The sequence below is a fragment of the Clarias gariepinus genome, chromosome 17 (assembly GCF_024256425.1).
Source record: "Clarias gariepinus isolate MV-2021 ecotype Netherlands chromosome 17, CGAR_prim_01v2, whole genome shotgun sequence".
NCBI classification, from domain to species: domain Eukaryota; kingdom Metazoa; phylum Chordata; class Actinopteri; order Siluriformes; family Clariidae; genus Clarias; species Clarias gariepinus.
The window spans coordinates 17,329,862-17,342,922 of record NC_071116.1 but is presented as its reverse complement, the minus strand read 5'-3'; the positions used below and the strand labels follow the sequence as shown (position 1 = coordinate 17,342,922).

General features: G+C 36.9%; 1 protein-coding gene across 4 annotated transcripts in view; it reads left to right on the top strand.

The window, feature by feature from the left end:
- cadm2a (cell adhesion molecule 2a) overlaps positions 1 to 13,061 on the top strand; it is a 381,998-nt gene that overhangs the window by 345,885 nt on the left and 23,052 nt on the right. For all 4 annotated transcript variants that reach the window (XM_053476344.1, XM_053476345.1, XM_053476343.1 and 1 more), the window contains 3 exons: positions 8,272 to 8,433; positions 10,828 to 10,918; positions 11,134 to 11,312. In XM_053476344.1, coding sequence (XP_053332319.1) covers positions 8,272 to 8,433; positions 10,828 to 10,918; positions 11,134 to 11,312 — 432 coding nt within the window. The remainder of the gene's footprint in view (positions 1 to 8,271; positions 8,434 to 10,827; positions 10,919 to 11,133; positions 11,313 to 13,061) is intronic.

Genomic DNA, 13,061 nt, shown 5'->3' with positions numbered 1-13,061 from the left:
AATGAGGACTGCGAGTGTGTCTTTTGCACCAGTGGGACAGACTGCAAGCAAACGCTATTGAACTGGTGAATGAGCAGGCAAGCATCTTCATGCTTCTTAAGCTTTCATCTTGTCAAGTGGGGGTGGGAAGACACATACTGTACTTCTTTTTGGTAGCTCTTCTTTTTGGATCACATACCAGCCATTTAATTAGATATGAAACTCTCGTAAAGAGGCTTTACACACTCTTCAAATAAACAAATAACATATTATTAGGTTTTAAAATGCTAAATGATGTAATACTGTAAATGACAGTAACAAGAAGACATTTTCAACAACACAAAACCTTCCTTCCAGCATATACAAATTTCACTTAAATGAAGAGATGACGATGAGTCCTACAGTATGTCTACCTCGGGCGACAAGACAGACACTGATGTTGATGTGTGTGCATCATTATGTGATGTGCATGACATTTAAAATGAAAACTCATGTCATACAGTGAATGTGTAGTTCCTTAATTAGATTACATTATGAATGTAGCTGTCTTTCAGATGCTTTCAGAACTGGAATGAATTCTTCACCTTGGGTGGTAAAATACCATGGAGTTTAAAATACCATGGCTAACACCTAAATGTACTGTACAAGACATACTTTCCAGTTTATCATAGATTTCAGAACTGTATTCAAATTCAAATATCAAATTCAAATTTTATTTGTCAAATACACAGTCATACACAGTACGATATGCACCCGTGACCTTAAAAATGTAAAAGCAATTAACAAGAAATAAATAGTGGTATGAAATAAGTTTAGCTATAGAAACCTAGCTGTAGAAAATATAAAAAATATATATACAGTGGTGTGAAAAACTATTTGCCCCCTTTCTGATTTCTTATTCTTTTGCATGTTTGTCACTCAAAATGTTTCTGATCATCAAACACATTTAACTATTAGTTAAAGAACTGCATTTAAAAACTGCATTTTGAACTGCATTTAAAAACTGCATTTTGTGTTTACTTGTGTTATACAAGTAAACACAAAATGCAGTTTTTAAATGATGGTTTTTATTATTTAGGAAGAAAAAAATCCAAACCTACATGGCCCTGTGTGAAAAAGTAATTGCCCCCTGAACCTAATAACTGGTTGGGCCACCCTTAGCAGCAATAACTGCAATCAAGTATTTGCGATAACTTGCAACGAGTCTTTTACAGCGCTCTGGAGGAATTTTGGCCCACTCATCTTTGCAGAATTGTTGTAATTCAGCTTTATTTGAGGGTTTTCTTGCATGAACCGCCTTTTTAAGGTCATGCCACAACATCTCAATAGGATTCAGGTCAGGACTTTGACTAGGCCACTCCCAAGTCTTCATTTTGTTTTTCTTCAGCCATTCAGAGGTGGATTTGCTGGTGTGTTTTGGGTCATTGTCCTGCTGCAGAACCCAAGATCGCTTCAGCTTGAGGTGACGAACAGATGGCCGGACATTCTCCTTCAGGATTTTTTGGTAGACAGTAGAATTCATGGTTCCATCTATCACAGCAAGCCTTCCAGGTCCTGAAGCAGCAAAACAACCCCAGACCATCACACTACCACCACCATATTTTACTGTTGGTATGATGTTCTTTTTCTGAAATGCTGTGTTACTTTTACGCCAAATGTAACGGGACACGCACCTTCCAAAAAATTCAACTTTTGTCTCTTCGGTCCACAAGGTATTTTCCCAAAAGTTTTGGCAATGAGATGTTTTTTAGCAAAATTGAGACGAGCCTTAATGTTCTTTTTGCTTAAAAGTGGTTTGCGCCTTGGAAATCTGCCATGCAGGCCGTTTTTGCCCAGTCTCTTTCTTATGGTGGAGTCGTGAACACTGACTTTAATTGAGGCAAGTGAGGCCTGCAGTTCTTTAGATGTTGGCCTGGGGTCTTTTGTGGCCTCTCGGATGAGTTGTCTCTGCGCTCTTGGGGTAATTACGGTCGGCCGGCCACTCCTGGGAAGGTTCACCACTGTTCCATGTTTTTGCCATGTTTTTGCCATGTTTTTTAAACCTTCATTTAAAAACTGCATTTTGTGTTCAATTATGTTATCTTTGACTAATAGTTAACGGTTTTTGATGAGCAGAAACATTTAAGTGTGACAAACATGCAAAAGAATAAGAAATCAGGAAGGGGGCAAATAGTTTTTCACACCACTGTATATATAAGAAATATTTAAAAAAAACGTATATACAATGTAGAAAAAATATAAAGATGAATTCAAATGGAAATAAGTGGGAATGTCCAGGAAGTGTGCAAATGTGCATGTGTGTATAGATGTCCATGGTCCATAAATGTCCATAATCTGCAATGTGCAAAAGTGAGATGGAAAGTTAAGGGTTAATGCAAATGTATATTGTAGAAAATGTTAAAAATTTCCAATCTGCCACTCATCAGTCTTATATGGTTATGGCTACATATTATGGCCTTGAAGTGAATCCCCTTGTCATATGCAGTTTAAGATACAGGCTACGAATTACTATATTTGCTTTTGTGATATTGAAAATAAGAGCTTAAATGAGATCTGATTTGTTAAATTGTGCCTCATTATGATAGTAATTACACTCACAATGTATGTTTAATAAATACTGGAGACCCTCTCTCTCTCTATGTGTATGTATGGTCCAGCAGACGTCCCCTGAGCCTTATGAAAGTGGCTGCATTATGTGAATGAGAGAAAACTGTTAAGTGTTAAGTGCAGTGTGAAGATAAATAATAGAAACACAGAGAGAGAGAGAGAAAGAGAGAGAGAGAGCAATCATTAATGTCAGCCTGGCCTTTATAATCATGCTGCCACATCTCAGTCTGTTATCGGAGGCTCCTGGCAGCAGTGAAATGCCTTGTGTGGATTGGAAGAGATAATATTACTGAGCAAGAGAAGAGCTAAAGCAGTACAGTGAAGCTCACCTGACCCAGTCACACCACATCAGATGCAGGATGTATAATTCATTATCACAGTTTTATATACACACACACACATAAATACTCACTCATCGTCTAAACCGCTTTATCGTGGGTCCTGGAGGCCGGGAGTCTATCCCAGGAGACTTAGGGCATAAGGCACGGTACACCCTGGATGGGGTGCCAATCCATCGCAGGGCACAAACTTACACACTCATTCACACACTACGGGGAACGGCAATAAGTCTAATCTGCATGTCTTTGGACTGTGGGAGAAAGCCGGAGTACCCGGAGGAAACCTACCAGAACATGCAAACTCCATGCACACAGTGGTGGGAATCAAGCCTGGCTGGGAATCAAGCCCGGACCCTTTAGGTGCAAGGCGACAGTGCTAACCACTAAGCCACCATGCCACGCATAGAGAGAGAGAGAGAGCTTTCCACACGTTTTTGAACGTGACAGGTGAACAGCATCATGTAAACTTTTTGTTATTACAATGTCTTGTGCCATCCTTTAAGGCCAGTTTGTTTGCCAGTGGCACTGTTGTCTACTACTATGTAGGTTTAAATATATTTTGTCTCAGACTGCCTTAAACATTTATGCAAGTTGCCTTGAAGTTATAAGCAAATTCAATAAAAATGCTCATCACCAACCGAAATTTGAAATTTGAGAACCACTAGCCTGGACTATTGTCACTGCTAGGCCCACCATATGTAACTAATAGTTCATTACTTTATAATCTTATGGGAGCATATTTTATTAATGTCACTGCACGCAGTTCAGAGTTGCGCTATGTTGAAAGTGATCTGTAAATGTTCATTTGTCCGTAGTGATCTTTGAAGAAAGGTGCAGCCAACGTGTTAGTCTGGCGTAAAATGAACGGACATGACTGCATGTCTGAAAGGGGCATTATAGAGATTAATCACAAGATCTTATTGTTCAGTAATACAAACAGGAAAAAATGTATATCTATAGGACACTGAGTGGTCATGGTCCTTGATGGTTTGGCTTTAGAATTCTCTCATCCTTGGGACATCAAGTCTAAATTTCAGTATGTTTATGGGTTTCCTAACATATCATACCAACGTGTCTCTTTAGCCTTTAATAATCTATATTATAAGCAGCCGCACACAAATATGTGCAATGAACGTATTTACTCATACAGTAAATAAAGTTAGTATGAATGTTATGAGCTGTGTATGATTTTTATATTTATGTGGAACAGGTTATTTTCTCCTCTTTCTCTCTCTCTCTCTCTCTCTCTTCTCTCTTTTTCTCTAGTGGAGGATAAACTGGTTGACTCTGCCTCCAACCCTTTTCCCTCCTGTTGATACGAATGCCTTGTGGTTGGAAATGTGTATTTAAATTCCAGTCTGCTTGCAGCTAAAATGAAATGCTAATCTTTCGCCTCTTCTTCCACCTTTCCCGCTGCTCTCTGTATTGACTTATGCTTTAGCTGTATCTCTGAATGCCAGAAAAATCTGGTGAGGCGTATCTTAAAAGTGAAATTAGCACTGCGAAAAGACGACGATGATTCGCACTAGCTTGTATCCAACTATGAATATGATATTCAAATGCAGTGTATGTTTAATAAAGATTGATATTTGCACAAATGTGTGTTTGTGTGCATAATGTTACGTGTGTTAGTTTATGTGTATGACACTGTGTTGATTTTTCCTTCATAAATATTCATGCAAAACTTGTTGACCTTAATTTTGAACCTCACATTTGAATCTACTGTATGAGGGACTGAGAATAGGAAGTAGGTAAGAAAGTAGAAAGTTAAGTAGGAAGTCAGTCTCCTCCATAATGCAGATTATTTCTAAACTAATGATTAAATGATATATCATTATATAAGCAGGATTTCCAGAAGTCAGTAGTGAAAATGTAAAAGAATCTGTTTTTACAATTTGCAAAAATCCTGAAAACGACATAACATTATTAGCCACAAGTAGCATTGTGATGCTCCGGGGTCTGTGAGCTTTGATCTGTGCAGAACCTTCTTTAAATGGTTTCTTTCCAGCCCCAAACATGTTGGGAGTTTTTGCGGAATTGCCTCTAGATGTGTGAATAAGTTTAAGAAAGTATAAGTGCATGGTCCTCTGCAATACCCTGGCATCCCATCCTGGGTGTTTTCCTGCCTCATGCCCGATGTTCATGGCATAGGCTTCTGAATTGGATGATGTATCATCATTTACTGTAAATTGCCTTTTCATTAGTATGTTTCATTATTATGCATAAGGATTTGTGACTTCTGACCATGCGTACAGTATGTAAGAACCACTAGCGGTGGAAAAGTGCAGTAGCAGGTAAACTAACTGTGCAGAGCTTTTATATCAGGGGTCTTCAATCCTGTCTGCAAATGACTGATGTGGCTGCAGGATTTTATTCCAGCCGGGCAGGAGTCCCACCTATTTCCCCTTGTTTAATCAGTTCACCTATCAAGGATGCCTTCTATTTGGCTGGAATGAATGCCTGCAGCAAAACCAGCTCTTTGCAGACAAGATTGAAGGACCCTGTTGTATATCATGTACTGTCTGTCATATCAGCATAATTGAGAGTAATTTTTTTTTTATTTTGGTGCTCTACAGAAAAAAACTGTATAAAAGGCAATTTAATGAATGGTGGTCATTATGCTTTATTCGGTAATTTGGCTCATGCAGCTTTGTGGAAGGAATGTGTTTTTAGCACCACTGGAAACTGTATGCTGAGACGGAGGAGTGGATCATCATTCAGTTTAATGTTAATGCAGTTTTATTTGATTTCAATTTAAAGGATTCCAGCTATGCATGCATAAACAGACATTGGAGAGAGTACTGGCATTTTCCCACCAACTTTAAGTTAAATTATGACACATAACATAACACATGACATAAATCACTTACAAACCACCAGCAAGAATGACAAAAAAACTATTTTCATGCCATCACAGGGTTTTATATATAGAACACAAACACATATCGATCTATCGATCTATCTATCCATCTATACGCATTAGTTATAACATTCAAACCACTGTAACATTTAAGGATTCCCCTTGGGCTGACTTTGGTCCCTCTGGGTGTGGCACCAGGCAGTTTGCAGCGGATGCTTATGTTGCTATGGTTGCAGGGTAGGGCCTTTGTGGATTGGACTTGTTTGTCCAGTGCATTCTGAGACTTTTCTATTGGATTGGGATCTGAAGAGTTTGTTGGCTGAGTCGTTAGCCTTGGGCTTTTTGTCTACTGGGACCCATGCATGGTAAACAGTAGTACACGGAGTGTTCTGGTGTCCACATTGACTTTTTTCAGGGAGTTCTGCTGCATTGGATTTTCTGTGGGATCAGACCAGACAGGCTAGTCGTTGGTCCCCACATACATGGGTGAGCCTCTGGTGCCCATGATCCTATCACCAGTTTGATGAGGTATGTTAGTGATCAATGTTGTTCAGTTCACTTAGCAGTGGTTTTAATTTTATGTCTGATCAGTGTATTAAACTAAATTACTAAACACTAAATTTTAGTAAATTTTATATTAAATTTACTGATAAACAAACAAACAAACTGATAAACAAACAACTAAATACAAAGATACATCCATCACATGACGTGTGGCATCTTTTTACATCACATCACAGGACGAAACATCCGCTATAATGCCAGTTCTATATTTATTTTAAATTTAGGTCTTAGATAAAATGGGTCTTATTTGTTGGAAACATCATCTGTGAATGCTAAGCAATGTTTATCTTTTTTTAATTTGGCTTAATAGAAAAGATTTCAATCTGTGTGCTTTTCGGCCATCATGTACACAGCTGATTGGAGCTGATAAGATTGATTGACAGACTATTGGATGAGATAGCGGGACTGGAGTAAAAACAGACAAACTGACTGGCTGACTGACAGAATGACAGTCTCATAAACTACAGAATTGCTTTATATTCTGTGCATAGATCCCATCACATTCATTTACATTCAGTTAAAACTTACATTCAAATGTAGTACATTCCGAGTGCTTTGTACAGACAACTGACTAATCAAATTAAATCTGAATACAAATAAGCAAACGGTTGTGCTGCTTTGGCTTTTCAGCAGTTGTAGTATTCTGTCCAGCTCTACTCCATCAAAAAGATGAGATTCATCTAACTCAGTTCATCAAAAGGCTTTTTTTTAGTTTATGGCAAATCATAAACCCTCATAACGAGTATGGTGCTGAGACTAAAATCAGAATTTTTTATGTACTGTAGATAAGCTTCCAGAGAAGCACTGTAATTTGATGCATTTAACAAGTATTTTTAAATAGTGTTCTTTGGTTATTCAATTAAACTTGTATTTAATGCAAAACTCCAGGTACTATGAACAACTCACACTTACTGTATGGAACAGACCTTTATTTCCATTGTAGACAAAGAATTTTAGCATTTTTTACAAGCACATAAAGTTCATCAACGTATAAATATTTCATTACCCTGCTTTGTGGGTCACATGCTTAAATAAGAGAATTTAACCTAATTTATTTTATTAATTTAGATTTAAAAAGCTCTTAAAATAGTGTTAGTAACTTTTGCAGGTTTCAGACAGTCACGATAATTATGCACTAAATACAATATATAACTCATAGTATTCTAACACATATTTGTACATTTGTATGTTATTTTACTTTGTTTCCATTTTAATAAGGAGCAATGCATCACTTACCGTCAGAGGTGAAAAGAGTAATAAAATTTTGTACTTAAGTAAAAGTACTGTTACTTTAGTGAACTTTTACTGAAGTACAAGTAAAGTTACCCTTATAAAAATCTACTCAAGTAAAAGTAAAAAGTAGCTCATTAAAAATTTACTCAGAGTAAAAGTTACTAAATAATTTTTTATTTATTTTTTTTTAACAGCAGGGGTGGGATGGGGGATGGAACACCCTTGCATAATAAATCTGTTCCCATTGTTGTGCTTCAAATCAAAGTGGTCACTTAAATATGACCAGGGGTTTGCTTTATAAGAATTGGTTGGCATTTCACTTTCACCTGTGTCTGCATCACTGGCATCTGTTTTGTCCGTCTCCATCGTTCTTGTGAAGTTTGTTCTCCACGCGCATCAATCAATCAGTGCAGTGGTTTTCCTTCCCTGTTGTATTATTTGTATAATTTTTCATTTTCATTCATTTATTTTTTATTCTGTAGCGAATATGATTTAAAATGTAGTGAAGTACAATACTTTAAATAAAACATACTTAAGTAAAAGTAAAATTACATATTTTAAAAAACTACTTTAAAAAGTAGAAGTACACAAAAAATCTACTCAATTACAGTACTGCAAGTAAATGTAATTAATTACTTTCCACCACTGCTTACAGTTAAATGTATTGTTTGCCTGTATATTGTTGTGCAGGGGAAAAAGAGGTAAATGCCAGCGGGAAGACATTCACGGTCAAGAGCTCAGTACAGCTGCAGGTGGACAGGAATGATGACGGTGTGGCCTATACGTGTAAAGTGGTCCACGAGGCACTACGTTTTATCCCACAGCAAATAACCGAGGTGCTGGAAGTGCACTGTAAGTCACGGTCTCATATAATCCTGCATCTTTCACATAGTTTTTATTTTCATATTAGCTGTAATTATTATGTAGTGTAATTTATATTGGTTAGTTTTTTCACTAGTAATTTTTGATTAGCTTAACATTTTTAATATGTGTTTATTATGGAATATCTTGTCATTTTGCTTTAATATATTATATTACATATCTAATATATTATATTTTAAAAATACATATGTAAAGTACATAAACAAAACATTTAAAACACGAAACAAGTACAAAGAATTTTCTATGTTCTACAACTTCAGTTTAAAGTTCGGTAAGAAAACCTTTTCTCTTACTCACACAAACACACCATATCTAATAAAAAAAAAAAATTAAGTAATCAATTATTCTTTTCACCATATTTTGCAGTATTTTTAGGTTGTTTTAATGTTTACCAGATTTATAGCTTTAATTTTTTTATATTTTATAGGGAATTAAATGGTCATCATATCCAATTGATTTATAATGACATCATAATTATATTTAATATTATTGTAGCTTGTAGTTCATTATAGTGTGAATAAATTAATAAAATAATGTAATTGTATTATTGTATCAGACTGAACATCAGATTCACATTTATATGTGGCAAACATTTCTTAATTATTAGGAAATAAATCAATTATCCCCAACAACATCCAAACCTCCATTAATCCTTTATTACTACTGATACTTATTTTTATGTTGTGGTAGTCACAGAGTCTGACAGGAGAAACTAAACTCAACTTTATTTGTATAGCACTTTAAAAACAAGAATCATTACAAGGACTATATCAAAGACTATGGCTATGTTCACATTACCACACACATTGTTTAATTAGTTTTTTTTTTTTTTGGTCAGTTCGGTATTTGTCGTGAGACATTAATAATTAAAAATGACTTTTACCTAACTCTCATAGGGTTTCGTCTATCCACTAAAATGGCACATCAATACATCTTAGCTCATGCCATCTAGGTTAAAACATCATATTTGTGTAACCACTCATTTATTTCAAACAATGAATGTGATTTTAGCAAAAATATGCTTGGAATTTCGCTCTGGAGAACGGCAAGCAGTTAGTCAGCTGGTTTTGTCGAGGTTTGGAGGAAAGAAAGCCAGACACCTTGCTTTAGCTGTTTTAGCAGATGTTGCTAGTACTGCTATGAAATCCCCACACTGCAGGTGCTGCCTGATGATGTCAGCGCCTTACAGAGGCCTTTGCCTTTCCAGAGGCAAAAAGTCACAGAAATTCCAAATCTGACCATTCTTATTTAAGTAGCATAGTCACGCCTCAGAAATATATCCAGTCTCCGACTACTGTACATACGAAGGAGAAAACATTAGATTTGTGCATTCGGACAGCCTAAAAAAGTCAGATCTGTGCCACATTGGGCTAAAAATTAAGATTTGCGTCATTTTAGGCTGGTAATGTAAATGTAGCTTATGACATCTCTTCGATCCTAAAAATATTACATAACCAATTAGCCAATTAGATAACAGTGGCATCATTGAGATGTGAAATCATGATCACCCAACAACATTTCTTGTAGTCACACTTCTTGTTGTGACGCGTTCTTTTTGGGCCACGCAACTACCTTAAAGTGTGTTCCTGAGTGGACAAGAAAAAAAAACGTCATATCATAAAAAAATCATAGAGGAGAAACGAGAAGTGGAGGGGAAAATGTTAAATAAAAAATTCAAACACTATGAGCTAGTCCGCAGAAGCCTGTAAATGTTATGTAAATGTAAAATTGTAAAATTCTGGGAAAAATGTCCCTAACATCATTTACACCTGCTTATCATTATTGCTTTTCCAGACCACTGAATGAGGAATTATTTTTTTTACTCTAGATAGTATTATCTGTTTAGCCAGATTGTACCAATTTATTATTTATTTGTTCTTTTTTACATCAAATGAGTGTACGGTTCATTTGCAAATTTATGCACAAATTAGCATTACAGTCTTGTTTGCTTGTTCTGTAAGTTCATGCATCTTTCTGTCTGAAGCAAAATCTGTGCTGTTCTTGAGATTGAACTGCACAGATCAAAATCAGTTTTTTTTATGATCTTCTTTGCAGTCCGACTTTTACTCGGTATACTGATAATCTAAATATTATTAAGGGTTACAGTTGCGTTATACTACTAAGGTATAGAACAAAACCTCGCCTCCAGTTCTGGCGGGCTGGTGCTCAGTGAACCTGGTAATTAACAGATTAGTTGAATCAGCTGTGCTTGAGCAGAAGAATCACCAAACTCTGCTAAACGTCCGCCCTCTAGCACTGGAGTTCAAGAACCCTGGTGTAGGATTATTATACTGTAGGTGTATAAGGAATATATGTATGCAGTGGTCTGCTTTTTCCTGGCTGAGAAGTTTTCTGTCTATGCAGATGCCCCTCGAGTAGAGATCAGGCCTAATCCATCACTTCCACAAGAAGGAGATGCTCTCAAATTGGAATGCTTGTCTAATGGAAACCCTTCGTAAGTCTTTCTTATGTACTGTCTCAAAAAGACATTTTACTATTTAGTTGCAACCTTGGAGTAAGGATTTTATATCTTAGTGAGTTTTTTACGAAGATGTCAATAAGTGAAATCATTATTCTCTCTGAACATATGCATGATTGTTAGCAACACTTACAACAATTTCGTTAGTTTAGACATGGACACATGGATCACTTTATTCTTCCTTTTATCAGGCCAGACCCAGTGAAATGGACAAAGGATGGAGGCAAGCTGCCAGACTTGGACCGCATGATTGTGGACGGCAGAGAGCTCACTTTCATATCCTTAAATAAAACGGACAACGGCACCTACCGCTGTGAAGCAAGCAATCATCTGGGCACCAACCATGCTGAATATGTTCTCTTCGTTTATGGTAAGTGCTAAAAAGGCTAAAAAGAGTGTGATCATGTTGAAAAGAGACCTTTGTGATGGGTTTTCTCACCCCTGCAGGGACCTAGCACTATATTGTCCAACTATTCTACAAGTTTCCGCATACCATGATGTGTCTGTAAAAATCCATCCCATACATCAGAATATCTTTAGGATCCTTTGAAATCGATGCAAAGTGACCTTCTTGTTTTTCACAGAACCTGATTCTAAAGCTAGCACAAAGTTTAGAGGTTATTACTGTGAAAAACCCATTAAAACTTTGCAAAATATTGGTAACAGAGTGCATGCCTGCTACTAGGTCATTTATTATATATTGATTTTTGAATATGAAGAAAAGCATCAAATTTCAATCTCTTCTGTTTGAAGAATTGCAACATTGCAGTGCGTTCTTTCTGTAAGGGAACAAAGTGAAATACCACAATGTGCAAAATCTCTGTCTAACCCATCCTACAGGAACTTCAAGAACTAGTGTGTCTCCCTAGCACACTCTGTTCGGTTGCATTTCTCTTCCCTTTGCTTTTTCGTATTTGTGAGATTCTGATGGAGAATTAATGAGCAAAAAGGGTACATTGTAGAGGTCCCGACTGGGGATTGCAGAAATGTCAGAGCGCTGTAAGGACACACATAACCAAAGCTACTAATGATGTTGGCACTACAAAGCCTGACAACTTCCTGGAATAATAAGCTAACTAGATCACAGATTATAAAAAAAACACCTATGTAGTAATGTAAGGTCTGTCAAGTTTTTTAAATTTCATTTACAATAAATTGCATTCTCACCTTCATAAGTATGCATTTCAAGAAAGACGTCAACTCAAAAACTTGGGGCTAAATAGGAAGTGTGGCTAATTACACAGTATAATTGATTTAGGATGTTCAAGGGGGTTCAAGTCAAACCAGGACTTGTGATATGAAACTCTTTGCTATAGAAAAAAACATTTAAATAGTGCAAATATTTAAAAGAAGGCCGTACATCCGTGAATGATGGTTCAGGCAGAGGTCTCTTGGAGCCCACTGCAGTCTTTCTCGGATAACATTTAGTGAGTAGAACACCTGATGCTTGAAAATCGACAGATAACTTATCGCAAAATTACAGAAGAGACACATCTGTCTGTGGGAACTGTACACAATTATTCATCCCCGGTAAAGTCCTTACCGGGCGATTTCCACATATTTGTGCCATTAAAGCAAATCCTGGGAGGCCGGAGTTTCAGACATGAAGCTGGCAGTCCGATCATGGCATCAGCATACTGAGAATACTTCATATCCTGATGGTGTTTAAGCACGAATGATATGTTAGTTATTGTAGCAAATATCTAAGGATTATATACAGAAATAAAGGTCGTTTTTACTCGCATATCTCACTCTCTTCACCACTTATTCTGTACAAAGTCACAGAAGCCTATTCAAGGGGGCATGAGGCGGGATATACCCTGGACAGGGTGCCAATCCTCATTCCACACACACAGACTACGAATTTGGAAACCGATTAGTCTACCCTACTGTATATGTCTTTGGACTGTGCTACGAAACTGGTTTACCCACAGGAAGAACTGTGCAAACTCCATGCTTACAAACCCATGGCAAGAAACAAACCACCAGCCTTAGATATGCAAGGCCACAGTGCTACCCACTATGCCACCATGCCACCTTCTCTCATATCTGTGTTTTATTATTCTGCACAGTCTAAAGTCCTGGTTTGACATGAACACCCCTCATAGTAACGTGAAAG